The sequence below is a fragment of the Zerene cesonia genome, chromosome 29 (assembly GCF_012273895.1).
Source record: "Zerene cesonia ecotype Mississippi chromosome 29, Zerene_cesonia_1.1, whole genome shotgun sequence".
Classification (NCBI taxonomy): Eukaryota; Metazoa; Arthropoda; class Insecta; order Lepidoptera; family Pieridae; genus Zerene; species Zerene cesonia.
Genome location: NC_052130.1, coordinates 4,249,424 through 4,275,494, shown reverse-complemented (window position 1 = coordinate 4,275,494; position 26,071 = coordinate 4,249,424). Strand labels below are relative to the sequence as shown.

The 26,071-nt window shown below is 31.6% G+C and overlaps 2 protein-coding genes across 4 annotated transcripts in view; both read left to right on the top strand.

Annotated features, from left to right (window-relative positions):
• LOC119837834 overlaps positions 1-4,364 on the top strand; it is a 41,697-nt gene extending 37,333 nt beyond the window's left edge. Inside the window, exons 6-8 of the mRNA XM_038363610.1 lie at positions 488-587; positions 1,238-1,406; positions 3,344-4,364. Coding sequence (XP_038219538.1) covers positions 488-587; positions 1,238-1,406; positions 3,344-3,548 — 474 coding nt within the window. The 3' untranslated portion in view covers positions 3,549-4,364. The remainder of the gene's footprint in view (positions 1-487; positions 588-1,237; positions 1,407-3,343) is intronic.
• Positions 4,365-10,888: 6,524 nt separating this feature from the next.
• LOC119837866 lies at positions 10,889-25,024 on the top strand. 3 transcript variants are annotated; one of them, XM_038363647.1, is made up of 8 exons: positions 10,889-10,966; positions 18,929-19,078; positions 19,470-19,636; positions 20,902-21,045; positions 21,736-21,869; positions 22,631-22,774; positions 23,462-23,607; positions 24,191-25,024. In XM_038363647.1, the coding sequence occupies exons 2-8, from the start codon at positions 18,932-18,934 to the stop codon at positions 24,317-24,319; spliced, it is 1,011 nt and encodes a 336-aa protein (XP_038219575.1). In that variant the 5' UTR covers positions 10,889-10,966; positions 18,929-18,931; the 3' UTR covers positions 24,320-25,024. The 3 variants fall into 3 exon arrangements, with proteins under 3 accessions (XP_038219575.1, XP_038219573.1, XP_038219574.1); XM_038363645.1 differs by having other exon boundaries at positions 18,913-19,078; XM_038363646.1 differs by lacking the exon at positions 10,889-10,966 and adding an exon at positions 17,273-17,478 and having other exon boundaries at positions 18,913-19,078.
• The last annotated feature ends 1,047 nt before the right edge of the window (positions 25,025-26,071 follow it).

Below are 26,071 nucleotides of genomic sequence, written 5' to 3'. Positions count from 1 at the left end.
TGTTTCTAATTAGTTTTGTTACCATAATATTTCGTGCATCAATATATTTATTGATAGAACAAACTGTGATACGAAATGAGATCCATCGTCGTTTTTGTATAGTGCAGTTACGTTTTATAAGATTCCTATACTTATAGCTATATATATATAGCTTCTTACATATAAATCTACTTTGTTACGTTAAGCGTTTTATTCTATTGCTACTATAATATACTAGCTTTCCGCCTGAAGCTTCGCCCATATAGTTAAAGGGAAATCCGCATAGTTTCCGCTCTTATGATATTGTGGAATAATACCTATCCTATGTCTTTTACATTCGATAGGTTACGATAGTTTTCCAACTATCTTTACACAAAAATTCATCCACATCGTTACTGCGGCTTAGGCGTGAAAAAGACAAAGGGACAGATAGAGTTACTTTCGCATTAAAATATAAATAGGAATAAATTTATGTACGATCTTATCAAATTCTAATAAATCGTTACAGATGTTCCAGAAGATTCCAGCATCATCTATGATCCTGAGTAATTACGACCCGTTCTATTCTCCGCTACTCTCCCGTCTGGACGGTATCTTCGCGAGTCTCGGTAACTTCACAATAAACTTCATTAGAAACTTTCATTGGATTATGCGATCTATCAATACCTTGACAGCTATGTCCGTATTTCTGAGACTATCTCATAACTGTTTGCCAATTGTTTTGTGTACTTTAGTATCCAATGATACAAATATTAGCAGAGCGGTAGATGCCGGCTGAGCGAAACTAGCGATGTAAACATAATAAAAAAACAAATAAAGATTTTCTACGGCGTTTTGTTGTTTATCCATTTATTTTTGCGTAATCAGCGTTTAAAGCGGAACATATATGGACTTAACTGATGATGAATCAGCGTTTGTAAAACTATAATTACCATTGAGTATAGTATACTAGCATACCCTGAAGAAGAATTGTACCAGATTTTAGGTATATTTCCATTTTCATAGGCCGTCCCAAACACGAAGGATGTTCTCAATTATATTTTTTTGGTTTGGTTTTAATAACTGTTATTATGCGTGTTCAATCGATTGACTTGATCAGTTAGTGTTAGATGCGGACTGGTCACATTTTAGCAATCGCTACTCGCAGAAACATGGGCGAACTGTTTTTGAAGAACAGAATCATAAATTAAAGATAATTCACAAGAAATCATATTCATATTAACATTAACAATTACATTGCTTGTCTGGTTAATTCCAGGTCTTGCTCCTACGGAGAGTTCAACAGAGGTCTCACAGCCTCAGATCGGAGGCCAGACCCTCAGCGACGTGAAACTAGAAGCCTGCAGGGAACAACTCATTTGTTTGATGTACGCAAATCCCGCCAAATATGCACCCTACAGCAACCTCGTGTCTGCTCAGTTGAGCAGGTATGTATTATAACTTAACTTGAAGCGTAGTTTGTTATAACCGACTTCGATAAAGAGGATGTTACCCCATTTGACCGTATTTATACTTTAGATTGGTGACTGCCTTAAAAATAAGTCTTTATTACTGCGAACCTTATTGTAATTACTAATTTAAAAAATAGGGGGCTTAAAGTGATAAAACAGTAATAAATAATATAATAGAAAAGGTATATATCGCTTTCAAATGTGTTAAATATTACATATAAGTATTTTTCCCATCGGCTATACTCGTTTTGTTGGGATACAGCTTATGATGACTTCGTTTTTATTTGTAAGAAAAAATCACTGTGATTCGTATTCCAATTGAACGCAAACGAAAACGATGTCATCATCTAATCATAGAAAACCCGTTATCAAAATACTTTTTGGACTAATTAAAACAATAAAAAAATTATAATGAAAAGCAAATTACAATTGAGATTCGTAAAACATTGAGCGTATATATCTATATAGATCTTACTCTTGAATCACTCTATGTATTAAAAAAACCGCATTAAAATCCGTTCGACAAGTTGTGAAGATTTAACCATACATAGGGACATATTGACAGAGAAAAGGACTTTGTTTGATACTATATAGTGATATTAGAGCCAGCTACCGAGCTGGCGGTTCGCCTGATTCTGGGGAATCCAAAATTATCCTGTAGATACGTGGTCTTGTACCTTAGTACAGGTCATTACTGACCAGTGGAAAGCTCGTACGCCCGTACATATAAAACCTATTGTGTTTTTTCAATCGGTCCAGTAGTTCCTGAGATAAGCGCGTTCAAACAAACAAACTCTTCGGTTTTATATTATTAGTTTAGATTCAATACTGGGTTCTTTAATTTAATCAGTATTGTGATTTATCATACATATTCAAAAATATTCCGCCTTCAAATATAGCAAACCTAAATCAAATTAAAATTGGGACTGTATGGGAGACTACATCACCCAGATCACCCAGTACCCGATCACCCAGTAAAATAAGATGAGCGAACAAACACAAAAAAACCAGTCGAATTTATAACCTACTTCTCATTTTGAAATCGGTTGAAAAAATAGTGTTAAATACAAAGAAAAAAGTCACTAAAAATAATGAAACATATTTTAATCTGAACCTTGAAGAAATTTCCAAGGGAAGATATATTTAATAGAGATAAAGTCGCTTGGAATTCTAAAGTCTATTACAAACTATTATCATCTTAAAATATCTTTGTCTTGTTTGGGCCCTTCACTGTCACCCTAATTTCAGAAATTAACATAAATATTTAGTAAGTTAAAGTGTAAATTTTCGCTCAAATCCATTATTTCAAATTGATAATTATAAACAGAGAAACTAAAGTAATGAAGTTGCTTTCGTGTAAGTCCATATTTTCCTGACTTCCATTTAGTGTTGTTAACTCTTTCATTATGTTTTATCCTGATTAAACTGGATTATAGTTTATTGATTAAAATACTATGTATGTCGATGTTATTAAACTATTATTGAATGTTACTGTGTTTTTAATGGCATAATGAACTGAGTAGATTAATGATATTTATCGATCCTTGATGTAAATCCTTGAAATATACAAGGTTCGAATCAAATCTGTCCGTTTAAAGTGGGTCAAAATGTGTATCAAATCGAATTGAATATCATCGAGTGTCAAAATGGAGATAGGAGTCGGTTTCACACAAACATACTAATGGTAGAGGTGAAGCTAATAAAAGCGTGTAATAAACAATGTTAATTTATTATTTATCATATTAACCGATCCATTAACCGTAAATTTTACCGGTGGTTAATGTTGAAACTGTGTTATGACGATTCAAAAGTGCGTCTTAAGGAAGTCTTATTAAATAAATAATTGTTTAAGTTTGAGTCTAAGTTTAAGTTTATGCTTGAGTTTGAGTTTGAGTTTAAGTTTTTTATTACAGAGAGCTAAATGAGCTTCGGCGCCCAGTATCGGACAATCCGGAAATACTACGTTTCTTTAGGTACATGCGAGCGGCGCGGCGCGGCCAAGAGGGGGTCGACTGCATACAAGCGAACCCGGCCTGTACCGTCAGCACGCCCACGCACACTATGATAGCCGCCTACCATGATATCAACAAACTTGTCTCCGCAAGGAAAATACACTGATTCAATACAATTTCTATTTCCATGTAGATTTATGACGTCATGGAACTAGTGGACAGGATGAGGCGTTTGATTAGGTACTTTAGGCAGAAACCGAAAGAGTGGAAGAAATTCTATTGCTGGCGGACCTCGGGTGGTGGAATGATGTTGCTATTGTTTGGAAAAAGACGCAGTTTCGAATCCCGCCTCGTGATCAGTTTTTCTATATACATAATTCTCAGCATTTGATTGTTCAATGACAATTTATAATTATTTTCAAAAATGTTTAATTGTATTTTGCATATATGTTGAAAAAGGTCGCGTGGAATTAGTTATATTTAGAAATTGCAAAGCAGTGTATAAATAGTAAAATAGACACGACACACCAATATTGGTTGTCTACTTAAGATAAAATTAGATATTATTTTGAAGTTGTATTTACTTAATCGATTCAATTAAAAGAATGCACCATGCACATCTATTTGTTTGGACACCGTCTTCTCAGGAACTAATGGTTCGATATGGAAAAACGCAATAAGTTATCTATTATCAAAACTACATGTGTCTAGCCATAGTTTACAGTTAGTTACAGTTTTAAATCAAAATATATTTTACACAGTAATTTAAACAACGCTTTAAAAATTTATCAAAGAATGAATTATTTTATAGTAAAAACGCTTTCTTTTTTAACCACGTTCCCTAAAAGTCCATCTTTTTATTTTAAATTTGTAACATTTTTGATAGGCATATTCTGTATATGTTTGCACAATATTCATTTATATACTGAACGTTGTAGATTATATTATTCCACTAGCTTTGCACGCGGCTTCGCACGCGTTAATTCGGAGTAGTTTAATAGATGTTATTATACATATAAACCTTCCTCTTGAATCAATCTATCTACGAAATAATCCTCATCAAAATACGTTGCATAATTTTTAAAATCTTAGTTAATGTATAGGGACATAAGGACAGAGAGAGCGACTTTGTTTTACACTATGTAGTGATTATACACAATCTTAGACATTATCAAATATTTCACACACCCTTCGTGATTAAGGGACTTTATCACCTAAAGTTCTACTAAAACATACACTAACTGCACACTACATATATGTGTGGAAGTTACACCTCTCCCCAGAGTAATCACTATATACTCAAGTCGGTTTCTTGTATAATAAAACAGTACATCGTGTATTCACAAGTTCACAATGAAGTGGTTTAAACGTTAAACTTAATCTATTATATATTAATTATACTCATATCGTAAGGGTTGGTTTGTACACGCTTATCTCAGGAACTAATGAACCGAAATGAAATTATGTTCCCGAGATGTGCCTGATCCATGAGTAAAGCCTATATGAACCACGGGTGAAGCCGGGGCGCACCACTAGTTTTTCATAAAAATCCATGCTGTGAATAGGCTTTTATTTATGATATGTTTTACTAACTCTTTGAATTGTCTGATTATATAAAAGTGTCTGTTATTTGGTGTTAAAGTTATTGTAAATTTCATGAATTATTTTAAGTTATCTGTACATATAATTAATATTTCTATAACTTATTTTTTATTTTAAGTTATCAATAGCATTAAATGCAATTTTGTAGCATTTGAAAAACATAAGGAATAGAAAAAATCTATTATGAGGGTTTCGAACCTATGTCTTTCGCTAAAAACGAAATTTCTTTCAAACTCTGCTCATGACCAATTTTATATTCTATTTTTTATATTTTTCAAATAAAACTAATTAATTAAAATATTTAAGTGTGATCGTAATTTATTGTATGATTGTTTGTATGTTTGTTTTGAAAATATTTCGTATAATATGCATAGCCACAGATAATATTATAATACTTTACTGTATTATAGTTACAGAAATTTTTTCATAGTGTAATCTTTAAAGTGCCTATTATAATTGTATATTATTATTTATTTAAATGTGACGGTATGTTTTTGTTGGTTTTAGTCATTTAATATGAAATATATTTTTGATTCCATATGATGTTTTACTAATTTATTCATAGCCCTGGTTATTTTTTTGTGTACCTCATTCTTTTATTTTTTTGTGTAGTTCTTTATGTGCGTCTAATGTTGCTATGTCGGAAATTACTTGATTTAATAGTACATAGTTTTATACGTTTGTTATCGCGCCATTGACGAGAGGAAGAGCAAAGTTTTAGGAACAACAACGTGATATTCATAAAAATTTATTATATCGTAAGACGATCGAACGATGATCACCTAACATTTACTTTGAATGCTTGTTCAATCTTCAAACTTTTATTTGCACACGAAATTCGAAGTCCTATAACGTTTTAATGCATTTGAAACATGATCCATCTTTCATTTCATTCCCTTCCCAGTACTTCCTTAATTCCCCTCTTCAGTCTTTTATTTACTCAGAGGCAAGGTTAACCCAGAGCAGAGGTTAACCATACGCGCGGACGAATTCCAACAAGTACCCGAGGCCCCTTCACCAATGCGGCTCGACGGAACGCAGAAAGGTTTTAGTCGGTAGGAATCCGACATAACCCACGGCTCCATCCCCGGGGGCCGTGGGTATCTATGCAAGATTTCCCTACTATAAAAAAGCCCTACGCCTCAGTAAATGTGCGTGGGCGGTGTTAGCATCATCAAGCGACCCACTAGCTTCTTTACCGACTGCCAAATAAAAAAATAACACGAAAACAAAGAATTCTAGACAGAATACTATAAAGCATGGAAACTACGATCCTATACCTTATTAACGATAAAAGATACCCTTTGAACTTCAACTCCTAATTAAATTTAACGACAATACAATTTGTTAACAAAAATAAATAGGCACATTCTGTAACCTATTAAAATAGTCTTTAAAATTTAATATCCTTGTCTTTGCCTTGTCTTAATTAACTATCAAATTTATACATACTTAATACGTTATCAGCGCCTGAAAGGTATTCTTTAAGGGTAATTCCATAGAATACATTCTATTGTTCAAACATTGGTAATAACTGCAGCTACAATTTGTATAGATAAAACTATGTATCAGGTGTTTTAGCGTGAAAAAGCTACACATTCATACATTTCCACTAACTTTTCCCTTAATAATATTAGTAGCATACAAACAGGTAACTCCAATAACGTTTATGATTTATAAATCGATATATTTTGGGATATACAATGGGTAGAATACAAAATTCTTCTTTTTAACTTTATTTCCCTATATACCTTTAAAATAAATAAATAATCGCATAAATGCAAATGAATAATAATGACAAAGCCCTTCAATTAAATCACGAGTTGTAAATTACAAAGACAAAACGTATTTGTGTTATTGTTATCTTTTGATAAATAACAATAAATACCAACATATTATTTTTATGGATTGACTAAGGATATCCTGTTTCCGGAAAATTATCTTTTCTGGTGATAGTATTATCACCATTTTCTTATTCTTTATTCCTTTTAAATAATCATTTAGTGTTGGATAGCCCATTTATTGTAGAGGAGGATCCCTTCTAGTGGAAATACTAGCTACTAATATATCCAATACATTTTTCCAAATAGCATTCCTTCCGCATACTGAGATGAGACCGTGTCTTTGTCGGTTGAATGCGCTCTATGACTAAGCTATTACATATTACATCTCGCTTACGAACGATCTTGATACTTTAGCAATTAATAAAACATTTTACAGCAAAAGCATTGCTCAATCATAGAATAAGAATTTATTTGAATTTATTTTGCGTAAAAGTAACCAAGGTAATATTTAAGCTACATAATCATAAAATATATTCTTATTTCACGATGAAATTAGGAGGAACTGTAAAAAAATTCTCATTAATTACATGGTAAAAAGTGCTAATTGACCTTGGGTGCAAATTAATTATAATATCTTATCCTGGAGCGGCTAGCCTCTATTATCTGACTAAACAAGACGTATTTCAATCCAACTTGGCCTTGAAGTTTGAATAACAAAGCTTGTTCCAGATTTGACTAGATGGATGTGTAAATCAACATTTAGCCTATAGCCTTCCTCAATAAAGAGGCTTTCTAACACTGTAATATTTTTTTCAAATCAGACCAGTAGTTCCTGAGATTACCGTTCAAACAAACAAACAAACAAACAAACTTTTCAGCTTTATAATTTTATGTTAAATGGAATATAATGCATATAGATTCTCCATTGAATCAAACCATGATTTAACCGTTATACTTGACACCAAGCTCTTGACCCAACGGATATTTCTTTAGTCTTTAATCGGATCAGCTTAACTCACTATGAATTGAGGTCACAGAATTGGTCCAACATTATCGTACCTGATACAAAGAGAGAGGCAGCCCAAAGCCGGATTACTAATTCCTCGTGTCTATGTATTCAAATCTATTACACGTGTGTTTCTTAATTTTTCTGATATCCTAGGAAAATAAACAGCATTTCCCATAGCATGGTCAAATGCGTCTCACGAAGGTTAAGATCTTAATGGTAGCTTAAACGGTTTTATTTATTTTCATAATTTGGGACAAGCACAGTTACATTTTAAAATAAACATCCTACTATCCTTCTTCCTACTAATATTATAAATGCGAAAGTTTTTAAGGATGTGTGCGTGTTTGTTGCTCTTTCACGAAAAAACTACTGAACCGATTGCAATGAAATTTGGTACGTGGATAGCTGGACAACTGGATTAACAAATAGGCAACTTTATACCCCAATATTCCTACGGGATATGGACTTACATGGGTGAAACCGCGGGGCGCAGCTAGTAAGACATAAACAATAAAATTCTCAAATGCATGCCCACACCATTATCCACGTATATAGTTTCGCACCTTTAATGTCAAACTTCTATGACACGCCGTTTTCATAATGTTTTATTCAAGAATTAGGACAGGGTTTATATGAATAAAGTGCAAATTATTTCAGAATTGAAATTTATTCCACGCTTCTGTAGTTTTGTATTGCAATCGAAGTTGAAGCAATGACATTAATAATAAGACGTAATAGTTCTCAACCAATCCCTACATCTATCTTCTTCTAATATATAAAATTCTCGTGTCACAGTTTTCGTTGCCATACTCCTCCGAAACGGCTTGACCGATTTTGATGAAAATTTTTGTGCTTATCCGGTATCTATGAGAATCGGCCAACATCTATTTTTCATACCCCTAAATGATAAGAGTAAGGCAGCGTTTGCCGGGTGCAGCTAGTTTATATTATAAATGCGAAAGTTACTCTGTCTGTCTATTTTTCACGCGGGAAAGTATCAACCTTTTCCTTTACTACTCGGGGAGAGACGCAGACAAGGTATTTTTTTTCTCAATATTATTTTGTATCTCCGAAAACATTCCGTTAAATTCATAAATGGAATAATAAGTATATACAACGCTTTATAAAAATCCAATTAAAGTAAAGCAATCACGATCAAGTATCAAAACTTTTTGAGCAAAACACAAAACAAGTGAATGAAGATCCGGTTCTTTACCCCTTCTCTTTCCTCGATAGAAAGTAGATACTACTTTTAACGAAATGTTGACATGCAAAAAGAATCTCTACACTGTTGACTAAAAGGTCGAATATTGAATGGACGGTTTTGAGTAATGGTGCATCATATTGGGTAATGTGTGTTTTTCGGTTAGTGGTCCAATCGTATGGATATTTTGACTGTGGCGTGACGTCATAATGTTATATGAGTCATAGAATAACATTATGAACTGGCCATGAATGAGTTGCAATAGATCTTTCATCATCATCAGCCATGTCAATTGCATACACAAGGGCCTATTTTGCAGATTTGGGTTTTTCTTCAATCATGACATAAATTTATATGAACATAATAGTTCTTACTGGACTAAAAGCAAAAAAAATGTGTAAATAAATGATCGATTTTGAAAATAATCAAATTTATTATTATTTTACACGTTATTACAACTCATGTGCCAGTTACGTCGTACGTTTGTATAGTTGAGATTATCTGATATTAATTTTATATTAACCAAAAAGTATCTACACATCAAAAATATGTAAAAGCGGTAAATAACATGAAAATTTATAAGTAATTCTTACATGAAATAAAATTTACGCAAACCTTTTCTATAATAATTATAACGATAACATTTTCTAAGACAAAATAAAGAAAAGTTCCAAGAAAAAGTTCGTAATGATGAGAAATATTATTTTGCAAGTTCCGAAGGGTAGAGTTACCATGAGCCAAATTATGAAAACCAACAGGACACAATGAAAGCTAGCTGGACGTGGAAGCAACTTTTTTTCTAACCGATTTCAAAAAAGGTGTTTAATTTGACTGTTTTTTATGTTTGTTACCTCGAAACTTTCGACTGGGTGTTATGATTCCTTCTTTATTTGAAAAAAAAAGCTGGTTAATGCTTCGTGTGGCATTTAAATATGACCTAGTCTGTCAATTTGAAGGCGTAAAATTCTAAAGTTATTATAAGTTATATAATCAATACCGTTCATAAGCACGTACATAATCTATATATATAAAACTCAAAGATGACTGGCTGACATAGTGATCTATCAACGCACAGCCCAAACCACTAGACGAATCGGGCTGAAATTCGGCATATAGATAAATGTAATGACGTAGGCATCCGCTAAGAAAGGATTTTGATAAATTCTACCTCCAAGGAGATAAAATAGGATGAGAGGATGAAAGTTTGTACTATGGAAATTTATTAGGACTGCGCGGGCGAAGCTGGGGGTAACTATAGGTATAAAACATTCTAGTAAGTAATATATAAAGGAAAAACTGCACAATAAACAAATTAGATTTCTAAAATTTTTTGTATTTATCTGAATATTAGCGCATTGCGCTTACATAAATGAACCTTAATTTTATTGTTTTTACTTGAATTTAAATTTAATATAGCAGTCAGAAGTTGGTCCTACGCTATCACAATTTAAATGAAAATTTTGAAACTTTATTTGTATCGTACATGGTTGTTTGAATAAAAAGATTCCTCCACACTAACAATGCCGCAAAACATCAGCTGGGATATCCCAAAGTTGCGCTAACTTGATCCAAACAAACGCAGTCGCGTTGTCAATTTATAACATTTAAAATAGAACTCTAATTTCAGTTACATTAAAGCTTACATTTAAGCAACAAATTTTCGGCCAAGACAGGACTTCGTCGGAGCCTTACAAATGTAATTATGTGAAACTAAAGCCAATGCACATACGAATATGGTATAAATTTCCTTACAGCAATAAAACTTGACAAAAATCAACATGTATTCTTTACTGATTTAATAACTTGAGCCTTATCGCTATAGACGTAAAGTTTAAACTCGTATGTACTAACGAAACGGAATCAAGAAGTTTATGCAATTGTTATGTTTTATTATATAAGATGGTCTGTTGGTCGATGGGCCACTCTTACTTGCAACGTTCAGTGCATTGAACGTGATCTAGTTTTAGTGTTAATTACTATTTAGGGTAAGTTTTAGTTACTTAATTACCTATTTCCTTTTATATTTCACTCCTCCTTCCTACTTTTACCCTTAGATTAATATATTATGTTTATATGGCAGCAAGATCTCTGGAATATTGCAAAAATATTTTTATTCAATTTAAATACTCATTTAGTAACAAAAAAATTATCTATACACTATATTCTTACTGACAAGTATGTATGTAACATGTATATTTTTCCCTATATTTAATACACTGCAAAAAGGAAATACAAAAAAAACATTTTAAATAACACCTTTAAAACATAATAAAAAAAACAAAAGAGAAAACAATTTTTAAACTATTTTAAATTATTATTTTTGTCTTCTTTATAAAAATACAAATACTTATAGGCATGAATTTTTCATTTTGGGTACAAAATTCTTAAAACTTGATTATTGATTCATAACAGACTATAAGGTATAAGAATTATACATAAAAAAGGAACATACAAATAACGATCGAATAAGTCGCATTTCCCACAAACGCCATTAAAATCTTTACTACCGTACATTCAACCAGTCCTATAAATACCAGATCGTAGAAAGGGTTCCTAATGAACTTTGAACACTTTCTAAGCTGTCCTTAACATTACGCTGCTTACAATATTGTAATAAGCAATATATTAAGTGTGGCCCTACACCAACGAGGGGCCCCATACCTAGAACTTCATAGAAATAAACATTAAATTCTTTTTCAAGTTCTTCTATTTATGCTGGCTTTACAATGCTTTTAAATAGACATTTTCTCATGTACCAGTAACGGCTAAACCGAAAAAGAAGATTTTAAGTTCTTTCATACGAATTTCGCAAAAACAGCAGGACGATTTTAATAAGCAATATTATAAAAAATATTACACAATTAATTTAAACAATTAAAATTAAAGACGATAATCCATACAATATAAATGGATATATCAATCCTAAAATAATAAATACGGTTAATCGTAAATAACAATCGAAAGTCGAAAGAAATGCTTTCGAATGAATCGTCGAGAACTCGACCCAGTGGCCTCCGCATGACTTAATCCAGCCCTGTCAGTCTGTCATAATACAATGTTATGTCACACGCCCACTCATTGTGTCCTAAACTAACCCACATAAGGATTCAGTGTTACGACAGAAAATATTCATCCGCTTACAAAAATATTACTCTTGGCAACACTTAACCGCCTTTAATCGGATAACACTGTTTATTAACTTGCTTCTTTCACTTTGTTCTCACTAAATACGTGTTTCCTAACATCTATATCAATATAATTTTGGAGCTAGCTCAGCCACTTTACTAATAATTCGTTTTAAAGAAAATCTTAATCGCCTTCTAAGTTCAGATGTCAGATGTAGATCAAAAAATAGCATATGGAAGGCAGCAGCTTTCAAATAAAAAAAACATCATGGAAATTGACAAATGGAGAAGCAAAAAAAAAATGCAGTGGAATTACGAACCTCCTTTTTTGAAGTCGGTTGAAAAAAACATTCGGGCAATCATTAGATTGACGTTTTTTAATGTATCTAGTCATTAGTAGCTTAGGTTTTAGTGCATTAATATGATAGAATATCATTCCGTTAAGAGAGTTTTATCGTTCTAAAGTACCTACAAACTTAAAAGGGCCATCGATATTCATTTTAAAAATGAAACGTACTTTAATTAAAAACGACTTTGCAAAGAAAACTTTCTCAATTAATAATTAAACACGCTTCCACGAAACTAACTTTTTCCTCTACAAATTTATTCAAGTATCATCTATAAAGTATACTTGTGGTTGAGTATTACTCGGTACTTTTCTCTACTGTCTTCTTATTGACTTTGTTAATGAATTTTGTTAAAGGGCATTAGTTCACGCCACAATTTGGTTATATAATTGCTACATGGGTTACAGCTTTTATGAAGAGGTATTCAATATTTAATTTTGAACTCTAATAGCATCCACAAACGTCTCAGATTATATATTTCGAATTATTATGTATTAAAAGATTGAAAAATTATCGTGAGCAAATTCATGAATAAACATAAAAAGTCTAAAATAAATCAATAAATAAAGAATTACATTTTATTGCCACCAAAAAGGATATAAAACTTTAACATAAGTTATACAATGAAAATTTGTCCACTAAATTCTTTAATATCAAACTCGTATGATTAAAGAAAATCATACGATAATAAGATACTAACATATTTATTGTTATAACACGCAAAATTGAATTTCTTTTCGAGTTGAAATTAAGGAATCTCACCCCAAACTCTTTGAGGCACATGTTCGCAAATAACTTAGCGAAAGGGCAATTTACCAGAGTATGTACTTTATTTAGATTCACAAATATAGGTTCTTCACAGTGGCGTATTAAAACAGTACAGTTCGATGAATATTAATATAAAGTTTTGATTTTGTGTGAATAAGGTTGAAGCGTTCATTTAGTCATATATACTTAAGATGATAAACTTTATTTTACATCTGTTTTTACAATGTTTTTTTAACAATTACCCTTCCCAATCTTTTCCCTGAATCCTCCTATCGATTATTTCTTTATCTCTTTCTATTTAAAGTTGGCAATCCATTCGTAAATGCGTAAGAATGAAAACGACTATACGCCTCTACAAATGTTCATGAGCGGTGGTAGCGCTTACCATCAGGCCAGCCACCATCTCAGTCACCCTTTATAACATAAATACATAGGGTAAAAAAAAACGCTTCTTGTTTTAGCGTAAGTACAAAAAGCTAAAAGCAACTGCTCTATTCATTTTATTTTTAATTAAACGCCTATTGGTATTAAATATATTTTTACTGTAAATCTCTAAGTGTAATTGCCCAATCAAAGCTTAGCTACGTTTTTAATTAGATATTGAAGGAAAGTTACGTTAAAATTAACTACAGTCATCAAGCGATGTAATATTTATAAAATTATGATAATAAAATTTTAGGATAATAAAATTATGTTATATCAAATAGAAATTATGTATAATTGTTACTATGGAAACAAATTTATGTATGAAGTACGAAGTGTGACGTCAATGACTGAGAACTAATCACAAAACGTTAATAAATTAAATGAAACGTAAAGTCTGATAAGATTCCCATTTGTTTTCACAATTTACCAAAACAGTTAAATTAAATGATGGCAATACACAAAAACACAACTAATTTTACGTGTGTTCTGTTTTGATCCCTTTAGATAACACATATTTAAAACTTATTACACCTTTTTCGAACTATGATAACATACGAAAAGCTTTAATAAAACTAAAATAATATTTTAACAACAAGTCTCTCTTATCCATTCTTAATTTATACCCATTAGCATATGGCTAATCCACAAAACATCTCTTTGAATTCAGTGATATTGAATATGGAAAGATCCAATTATGCAATGTCTTACGCTGGGATCAAATGCAAAACTCCCAGGCGCTAGATATGTTCATATGTAAATGAGTTTACATTGTATATAGCATCACGTATATAGACATAGACATAGTTATCTGTGAATAATGTCTATTATTCACAGATAACATTCACAACAACTATCAATTATGTGACAATTGTTTTTATATTTAATGCAATATATTGAGAATAAATCAAACCGACCCTCAAACATCACACATTTAACATATGTTAAAATAAATAATATAAACTAGCACGCCCCGGCACCGTCCGGGTAGTCATTCATCGTAATTGAAATATTATAAACTATCCTATTTTAAGTTGAATGAAACTGCACATGTTTGATTAAAATTGGTTAAAAAGTTAAGGAGTCCATTGCGGAAAGTGACACGTAATTTATAGAATACTGATATAACGAAACAATCTGTAAATATACGATATTATATTATAGAAGATTGATTTTTTTGAAAATGAAATTAACTGTTGATTAAATCTTACTGACAGAAGCTTTTTTTCGCACTAAATTTAATTCGAATCCGGTAAACTGTACGTGTCAAAAAATGACAAAAAAAAAATTAATTAAGCGCGTAAGTCTTAAATAATATTTCTCCATTTATTCAGAAAGCGTTAAGGGAATTGCTCTTTTTCACTCCAGTAATATCTAACTAAACGGAATTTCTCAAAATGGCTTACACGAAGCTAAAATAGCTATTTCTACGAAAATGTTCCCCGAAATAATAGTCAGTGGCATAACTGGAATGCTTGTTGATTTAATTAAACTTCATAATTAAACACTTTCAAGTGGTTAAAGGTCGAAAGACATCAATTATTGTAACAGCATCTGTACTGGGTTGGTACGATTATATTCAACAAATTATTTCAAGAAACCTTCACAAATTATACAAATAAGTTGAGGGTAGATAGAAGTCTGCACGGTAATAGGCGTTCTACACGATCGGAACCAACCACCAACCATCGCGTCCTTGGTCGGGTTGGTATAAAAATGGACAGTGTAGAAATCGGTTGTTCCGACCGATTTTTGGTTGATGCCAACGGCCTTGGTCGCGAGCGCATCCCTACCGACAGCCTGCGTCCGTGGTCGGCTCCGACCGTGTGGAACGCTGTCGTCCGACGCTTCTTAAACACAATAAAATCATAAAATACATTTTTAATTATGAATATAAAAATATGATTTTTTAATTATTAAATAATTATTTTCTTGTCACTCCTTTTATTGCCACTAATTAATTAGCTATGTTCATGTTTGGTAGTAACAATTTTAATCTTTTCTTTCCATTACTATTTTAATCATTTTGTCTTGAAAGCTTAGTTTTCCAGTACCATTAAAATATTCCATTAAAGTTTTCCTCACTTGCTGTCCCCCAAGAGTATGCCTTTCAACAGTTCGATTAAGAGGTAATCATTAATATTTAATTAATTAAAAAATAATAAATTATTAATTATATTTTATTTTATTTAATTATTTAATATTTATTTAATTTTATTATTATTATTTTTTTTAATTGATTGGTTTAACGTAATTCGCTCTTTGAGCCACTGTTTCATCCATTTTCTTTTTTTACGTTGCTTTTCTTCTTCGCTCAAGCATAAAAAGGTTAGTGCCAGACCGATTTTCTGTTGCTTTGAAACACAAGGAGCCATCGCGAATGCCGGAGGTTACTGACAAGTTTAGTCAACCACCGACCGTGTAGAACAAACACAGAAAATGGTTGATCCGACTAAGGACACGATGGTCGGCGGTTGGTTCCGATCGTGTAGAAGGCGTTTAAGTCTATTGGTGAAAACAGCTAGAAATTTACTCAGTAGTTTCAGGACATTGCAATAAAACAGACACACAGATGCCGGGTAGAACTTTATCTATGTAAGTACTCAATTTAATATAAACAAAACAACTGCAGTCCGGTAATTAATAAAATATCTCAAAAAAGTTTAAGTTTACATATGTAACCTCTCATCTCTAGTGTTTACATTTTTTTTTCAATAATTAAAGTATTAATTTAAATTTCGTAAGACGCAATTAAACATTTTAATATTGTTGTTTATAAGTGTGATACTCCATAACATTAAGTAAAATCTGAGGATAATACGTCATACATTGGTTATTTAAAAATTAGGACAATTTCATGCGAACAATTATATCACATAATCTGTATTCTGTTCACACTGTGACGGTTGCACTTAGCTTTACCGTTATACATAGTATAATAAAACAGTTGTGACATTTGAGTTTTCTACCAAATTGATAAAGCAACACACAAATCAATAATCATGATAATACACAAATAACATTCAACAAAATGCTTCTTTTTCTTATAATCAACAAATATCTTGCAGTATGTCCTACCTTTCTGCTTGCGTCTTGCTTGAATCAATTGGCTTTTTTATCATACTAATTGTACGCTCTGCAATATCAGTTAATACCATTGTAGTTTTAAATATCATACTCACAACTCAGCATAATAGATAAAGCCAATTATTTACAGTTTATCTATGTTAATAGTAATGTTTATAAGCCTTTTTGCTACCATATCATCATATATACGAATAGATCAACACGTTACACAATTTGTGTTATTTTTTCCAAAATATTGGCCATATACTTGTATACCGTATGTATGACGCATTTTTCATAAATAATTGTTTGCGAAGAAGCTTTTATATTGTGAAATGACTTGGTTGAGCTGAGCAATATTTGCTTAAATTTAAGCATTATGTGCCTTTTTATGTTTTTAAATATAATTTGCAATAAATAGCAATACAAATAGTATAATAATATATATTCAATAATCTTACAAAATTATTGAATAAATTTTGAGTGACATAAATAAAATTAATGAACAGTTCGCCTCTATTAGTTTAAATTCTTTGAATGACTGTCCACTCAGGCGCAGTGAATACATATTGTGCTTCTCTCTCGCACGCACGAGGGTTTCCTTAGTTGTTCATTATAGAATATTTTCGTAATTATTTCTTATGTTGTTTGGTGTATAAATAAATAATTATGTGATATTGTAGTGAAAATATTTGTATGTGATCAATGGAAATTCAAACTTTCAGTGACTTTCGCGCTTAAATATGTTTTTCGCACCAGGAAAGTTTGGTGAATATATTTAAGATTAAATATTGTGTTGTACGATGAAGTATGGATAATGGCATACTACATTTAAAATTCAGTTCAATTCAATTTCTTAATACAATTTAAAATTCAATTTCTTATACGCATTTCGAGTTCCCGATGTTAAGTGCTTTAAATTCAAGGAATGATCATATCCATTTATTGACTGGTCTTTTGAAAAATTTATCGCGTATTTTGATTTATTTTAGTTATGTCTTAGTTTACTTTTGAGAACGTCGATTAAACATCGGAAAATTCGTGATACTTAATATAAATAATATACATGTGAAGATTAATCTATAAATAACTAAATGACATTAAAGATAAATGTAACAAATAATAAAATTAAGTAATAATATAGGCACTAGTTCTCGACCAAAACATTATACAATTTTAAGCGATTTTGATGATGATCGAAGTGAAGTGAGAAATTTCGTTAAAAGCATTTTAACGACAACATTTACATGATTACATCCGAATTTCCTTTTAAAGTTCCCGAATGAAGCGTGAGGCGAATTCGTACGTCATTACACGGAGCGTTTTAACAAAATAAACGACAATAGTCCAAGTCATCCAGCTAATATTCCGCTCTATTGCATAAGGAATAGATTACAAAATCGAATGCTGGCACTGTAATTTTTAATTCATTGACAATATTCGTTTTATTTAGATATTTAATGTGCCTATAACGCACCTTATCGTGTTTACCTAAGGTTCAGTTTGTATTATCCAACTTCACGAAAGTGATTCGGCTGTAAGTAAAAGTAGAAAGCCTTAGAACAGTTCAACAACTTGCAATACTGTCGTCGGTTGTTACTATGTATAGAGTACTAGTTTTGGATAAAAATAGCGTATATTTTAAGATTATAATATTGTTTAAGACAAATAATCGCTACTTATTCGCGAGAATAACGATTTGTCTATATCTTTGCATCAATGAACTTCCTTACTTTTACTTTTTTTTAACGATATATTACTGCAAATAATTTGCGATAAAACTTATTTATTTATTCATTTTATAACATATCTTGGATCTTGAAAACTTTTGTCAAATGTACGTATGTGATTTCCTGTATAGAGCCAAGTGAAATATCAAACAAAAGAAAATGACGCATAAATCAAACTTATTTAATTTATTATTCCTCTCATTATTTAAGTGCTAAATTCCCCTTCTATACTTACTTTTTTAAACTGTATTTTTACTTATTCCTCTTTGCAAAAAAATTTTTATTAGATATATTTATATCTTTTATATTAGGAGCTACCGATTCGAATTGCAAAACTTTATTTTTCTCTTGAATTGTCCAAGCCTTTATGCTATATATAAATAACATTACCCTACATCCAAAAAGGAACGGACCATCAATGAAAAATAGTCATAGTTACTATTTATGACTAAATTGTTACTTAAATTACCAGGATACCATAAACACAGAACATGCTAAGCCGAGCGAGATGGCTCATGCTGGCGATCGCCGCCATGCTTGCGCTGCAGTCGCGAGGGGAAGGTGGTATACGGCTTCCAGACCAGCCCCCACAGGAAGAGGGCCGATCATTGAACTTTAATGATGATAATGGAAGATCGGTTAGTTAGTAGTTAATTGGAGTGTCTTGTGAAGCATCTACTTTACTAAATGTACACATAATTCTGTGACCTGCCAAATAGTTTTTGTGCGTTTATTGAAAATTTTGTTCTAACTCATATTCTTTCCCCATTAAGATACCAATACCAAAACAATGATAAATACATAAATAAGAAGCCTATTTTACTGGCTGTGAAAATTTTATGGGGCTAAGACTATTTTTTACTCAAAATTATTTAATATGTAATAAATAAACAAATCTTCTAAAATAACAATAATTAACGAATTTACTACTAAATTCTAAAGTCCCTTTTTACGTCCATTTGCGTAATAAATATTAACTATAGTATATTTTTCAATAAATAGATAAATTATTGTGAATTCTGATTTTAGCCTCAAGCACAAGGACGTGGTCTTCTAGACTGGATAGGTTTAGGAGAAGATCAAGACCCTTACATCCAGCAAGCGACACAGCAGTGCATCAGTGGAGACCTGGCTGATTGCTTCAAAGCTCAAGCACTGAGGTCTTTTGATGACTTCTTTGATAAACAAGCGTACCAGTAAGTACTAATTCTAAATTTATTAATTGCCTAGACATTATGAATTATTTTATGTAAGTAAGCAGTGTAAAATTAATCTTAGTAAGGCCGCTATCAATATTATAAATGCGTAAGTAACTTTATCTGTTTGCTTGACTCTTCTTTACGCTTAAACTACGGGGCGGATTTCGATGAAAATTTGTGTAGAGATAGAGCGAGACCCAATAAAGGTTAAAGGACAATTTTTATCTCGGATGTCCCATGGAAACGGGAACTATACAGGTAAAACAATGGGACTGTCTTTTCCTTCGCCGGCTAAACCGCCGGCGGAAGCCTAAAGCACATAACCACGTTTGCACAGTATATTGAACAATTTACAAACATTAAGTTTACTGAAAACTGAGAGTCTATTCATTTATAGAGGGTTAAATCTATATAGATTATGCCACCCTCATCGTAACAACAATATTTTATTTATATAATACTTATATAATATTATTTACATAATATTACTACTCAACCAATTATACTATGTGCAGTTTGATCCAACTTAAAAGATACATTATATTATTTGAATTTACGATAAATGACTACCCGGGCGGAGCCGGGACGTGCAGCTAGTATCTTATATAAATTACAAGAGAAGCTATAGATTAGTATTTCCATCCTTAACATTTACGATACCTATTACGTAATTTGAACACCTATTGAAGCCCGCAATAAAGGCTTCTAACTAATTAAATGATCTTTTACTACGCTCCATTAGATAGAACATGGTAAATTCATTAAGAATTTTAGTTCATTTGTACGAAATAAGGGTATGGTTCTCTCACAAAGTGTTTACTAGTACTAACTACTACTAAGTAAAGATGACATAAGCTGACTAATAAATCACAATCCCTTAGATGAAGGATAATGCCTTCTAAAATTTCTTTATTCAACGTCTTAATAAATCACTTGGTTTGAAATTTAAGGCGCATTCATCAATAATTCGAATGATTTATAAGAAATTAATGAACAAACGACATAAGACTTAGTTTGCTGATATAGCTATTATATTTTTACAGGATAGATTTTATGTATGAAAATGTTTGAATCAAATAAAGTATTATTTGCTATTAACATTATAATATAGCATTTAATAGATTGCCTAATATATATTATTCAAACACCTTTATTCCTAATCCTTTAACTGTCTTTAGTATTTCCTCAAATTGGTATATTACAAGAAAGACATATTTTTCGAGTTTATATATATGAGAAATATATTTCCCTCTCTTTCGCAGATTGTCCGATAATGCAGTGCTCGTAAAGGTTGAGTCCCAAGCGAGGGCCCTTTCTCGTGAACCTCCTGAGTTCAGTTCTCAGCCACGAAGTGACGACTCTGATTGGGACGGCCTTGTCAAATATGGGTTACGGAAAATCGAGAGGTAAGGGACTGATGATACAAAGATCTGTTATATAAGTCTTTTGAAGTGGGTTCCAATTATGCAGCGAGCATACAATTTGAAATTGAGGCTCGATTAGTGGATAAGGGAAGAATATGCGATGTACAATATATCTGGTTATATTTACTAAAAGTTTTACCTAATACTCTATGAAAATACTTTTATCGTAAAGTATTTCATTATTTATGTGGGTAATTAGAATGACAGTAGGCATCATTTTTTAATTACACCGTTTTCCACACACACATTGTATAACCCTTTTTCAATTGCTAACATTAGTTGCTGGTTTGAAATCCATGTTTTTATAATTAAAATAAAATATAACTTAATAGCAGAAACGTCATCTTTTTTATTAAAATGTTACTAATAAATCACACCTCATAAAAATAAGATTTCTATAATTGAAACAACAAGTGTGAATATTAATTTATGGTCACATCTAAATCTAGAACTGCCTTTAATTCCTTAGAGCATAATAAGTATTCTCCAATCTTTTAGATAAAATATTTTTAACTGATTTTAAACTTGATCTATTCAGCCAGTCTAGGACCACTTTGGTTTCGAAATGTTGGACTACAGGATATAATTAATATATCGCGTTTAAAAGCCCTAATAAAGTTTGTTAAAACTCGCAACAATAATATTTTTATAGTAATGAGCATTTCCCATTAGGTTTTTACGATCAACCGCTCTAGAGATGCAGTTAGACAACGAAGTGACATCAAACGGAGTCATAGCTCCACGTTTTATTGACGAGATCGCTGATGAAGTGGACATAATTGAAGACAAGAAGGCTTCCCCGTTCCGTGAGTTGTGTTTCATTTTTATAGAAGTATTTTGAAGTATTTTAGCGTTGAAAGTAATAGTGATATGTTGTTGGGAATCAGTGCTTTAAAAAATGTAAATAAATTACCTACAGCGTGCGTCATACTGTAGTGTACTGTAATATCATAGTGCTTTATTATAAATGACTTATCTTACAATACAAAATTCCATGTATGTAGTATGCCACTATGTTATTAAAGCTTAAGAGATGAACAAACTAAGTGAGGATTTGACCTAGTAGTACAGATTCGTTTTTCTAATATAAGCGCCGTCGTAAAAAGTCGTAAAGAAAAACAATCTGTGGAACACTTGATCCATGATCTATTCCGGTTACTTTAATGATGTTTTATCTTGCCCGTAAATGTCTTATCCAGTAGATATGGTTATGGTTACATCCTATACTTTATATAGTAGATTCTATAAATCATTCATGATAACGTAAGTAGTTCATTTCACAAAGAATCAGGCGAAATAGTACATTAACACTGGGGGGTTACAGTGACATCTTAAAGGAGTACTGATTCCAGTTTGGATAAAATACAGACTTCGTTTAATTATTTACCACACTAGAATTAGTAAATGCTTAATTACTTAAATGCTACTTCTACTATATTTTTATGCTACTTCTACGATATTTTAGAACACTAATACATTTCAAAGAATTGAAGCAATGAAGTTAAACGTAATACAATAAATGTCATTTACAGGAAAAAAGGGAATTTACCAAAACTTTCATTCACAGGTCGTCACAAGCTCAAGAAATTGATCATACCCATGCTGCTGATCTTGAAGCTGTTCAAGCTCAAACTGCTCCTCTTCTTGCCTCTTATTCTTGGCCTGGCCAGCTTCAAGAAATTCCTTGGATTCATGGCTCTCGTCATACCTGGTGAGCTTATTTTAATATATATATTTCTTATTATATTAATATTATAGCTCTTATTTTAATATAATGAATAAATCGCGTTTAAAATCCGTTAAAGTCTTTAATTTCTAAATGCTCTTATTTTGCTTACAAGACAAAAAAATAACGATGAAAAATAATATTACATGTTTAGTTTTATAGTATTCATTAGACTGAGGAAGTCAAAAGAAAAGAAAAAAATTATATAGATATAAATGGCATGGGTTGTCCCTTAAACACATTAAACCGAAAGAGTAGAGGAAATTCAATTGCTGAGGCGGGTCACGGGTGGCTGAGAGGTTATTAGCATGGTTCGGCAAATGACGTGTTTAAAACCCGCCTCATGATAAATTATTTTCTATTCTTTAAAGCTTCCTAGAAAAAATGATAATAATGCTAGTCACGCAGTGGACACTTTAAGTCGCTTGTGCTTAAAAGAGTATGTTGATTAATTCAGAACTTAGAACTTAGAGGTTATTTTAACTATTACTTCATTTATCGTCATAGGCGATGCCACTTATTACATGATTTTATATTTCGGTTAGTAATTATTAACAATTCTTCTTATTATTGTTAATGGATTTACCCTACAGAGGGTGATACATACATCACATATACCACACACACATATGTACATAACTATGAAAATACTCAGTAACCTTATTATTTCAGGTGTTATCGGCTACTTCAAATTCTGCAAGCCCAACCTATCATCTCCATTCTCCTCTAACCACTTTTCCGCGCCTCAGTATTCGCCAGCTGGTATTGGTCTCAGCCCGTACAGAGAACCCGCACATTACGGACATTATGATACTTATGTAAGTCACTGAATTAAAATTATATTTACGTTCTACAGATTTCCATTCATAAAGAGGATTAACTCAACTGACTCGAATATTCCTTGTAAGCCAATACACTGCTATATTTTAAAAATTATTTCACTTGTTCTGTGATAGCTTAAATATCTCTACTAAATAATAAATGCCAAAGTTACTCTGTCTGTTTGTCTCTAATTTACGTCTGAACCACTAATTTGAAACCAACTTCCAAACGAGACTTACGTAGGGAAAAACTCGGACGGTCTATATTTTCCTTTGATTATGCGGCGAAGTTGCGGGCAGCAAGCTAGAACAAATGTATTTCAAAAAGACTTCCTGATAATACTGCCGAGATCAAGTGAAATTAAATGTTAATTCATCTCTCTCAACAGACTACTAATGTAACGAAATTCATTGTGCGTTGCCAAAGAAAAGAATAATGACATTCATTAGTTGTTTTTCAAACAAACATACCTTTCTGGAAAGTAAAAACACGCTCATTAATCATTCGTGCCATTGTCCTGATCCCAACGTGGATGAGATGCAAAACATTCCGTGATCTGACTTGAAATATTTTTTTCAGGCCGGTCACAAATATGGCTCTGGTGTAGCATTCCGAGAACACGACGCAAATCCACAAGACCTCGCGTATCAAGGTTGGGAATATAGAAATAAAAAAGGCTCAGATGACATTAAGGCTGAAGAGGCTTGAGCATTATTTGAAAAGTCAGTTTGAAAAACGCTCATGTTACCATTTATATCATAATTTATTGTTGTTTTGACGACAAGGCATAAATTTAGTCGAAGGCTTACAGGTGCCAAAATTAAGAACTTGTACGCCGTAATTACATACATATTTTCCAGTCTTCATTTCAAATTTGACTATGTGAATATGGAAAATTTCAAATCCATAGTATAATTTAATAATCACACTGTTTTTCGTCTTTATTTTCTGTTAACTTTTATTTTAAACCTATGTATCCTGCTTTGGATTAATTAGTTTGATTAACTTCGGTTTAGACATATCAAAAAATTAAGAATGGATATTTTTATGAAAACCATACGGCGTACATATTCTTATGGAACATTCTAGACGATACGTATTTGTAAGGTTTGCTTATTTCTCATCATAAAAATGCTAATTTTAAACTGCTATTGTATCTCCCCGTATATTATTGTAATTATACGTTATATTTTCTATTGTTATTGAAAATACAACGAATTCAGACAATGCTATTGGTAACAAATTCCCTGGAAAACGATTTTTGTCAGAAAATTATATACTTAGAAGCGACGTTGTGTTAACAATATATTTATTTCAACATGTATAATAAGAAGACTCATAAAAATTTTTGTTGTTTCTATACTCGTGTACCAAACGGTACGAATAAGTGTAAACTTTATAAGTTTTTGTAAATAGAATCTATTCTTTTAATTTATAAGATGTATTTTTATTGTGGCATTGTTTTATTAATAAAAAAAGTTATATGATAATACTTTGTTTTATTTTGAATCCCTGAATCCTTATTATGTATTCAATTATATTTTTATTTCTACCAATAGTTTTTTACATGAGCATTAACAACGTTATAATCCTTATCAGTCCCAAGGAATTCGATTTCATCCAAATCTTTAAGGATATAGACATCATTTCTTTCGGTATCTCGTTTGTTCCTTCTCATATTTCTCGGCTGCAATTTTTGAAACGGCATGTGATATCTCAATACTTTCGAATTCTTTTTCGGTCTTCTTCTCTGATTGACTTCAGTTGTGTATTTATCTTCACTCTGTCCAGATTGAAAATTTCTTTCTGGATTTTCAAATACCGTAGATACTGTTGGTGATCTTGTAGCTGGCTGTACGTATATTTGCCTATGCTTCATTTTATTTTTCTTTATTATCTTTTGTACTGTTCGCTTCGGTGACTTCTTTATCTTCTTCCTCTTGTTTTCTTCGTAAAATGGTTTCGGTATCCGTAGTATGTTATCAGATTTGTCTATAAATGTCCTGTTTGGTAGAATCTGCAACAATGCATTCAAATTAGTATTTTAAAGAACGATCTGGCGTTCTGCGTTCTGCGATTTAGAAGTAAAAATATGAAGTTTTTTTGTTCGTCTTTCGTTTGTTTCGTCTTGTTTGTATCATACCATCAGAAAATATCAATCAATATTAGTTATGAAAATCATGTTTTTTATATAATATTAGTGTGTGATATTAAATAGCTTTATTAAATAGCATTGGAGCTTCTTAAATTTATATTACGTAGTAATACGTATTACGTATTACTACATATATATAAATTTCTCGCCTATCGCATTATAATAGCTTCAACGTATACGTGAAACAAATTTCTTATTCATCTAAAGGAAATACTTAAAGAAAACGAGTTCACGCTTTACCAATTACCTTTATTTTTTACCGGAAAAAATTACTGTACGTTTTAAATATTCAGCATCTTCATTCC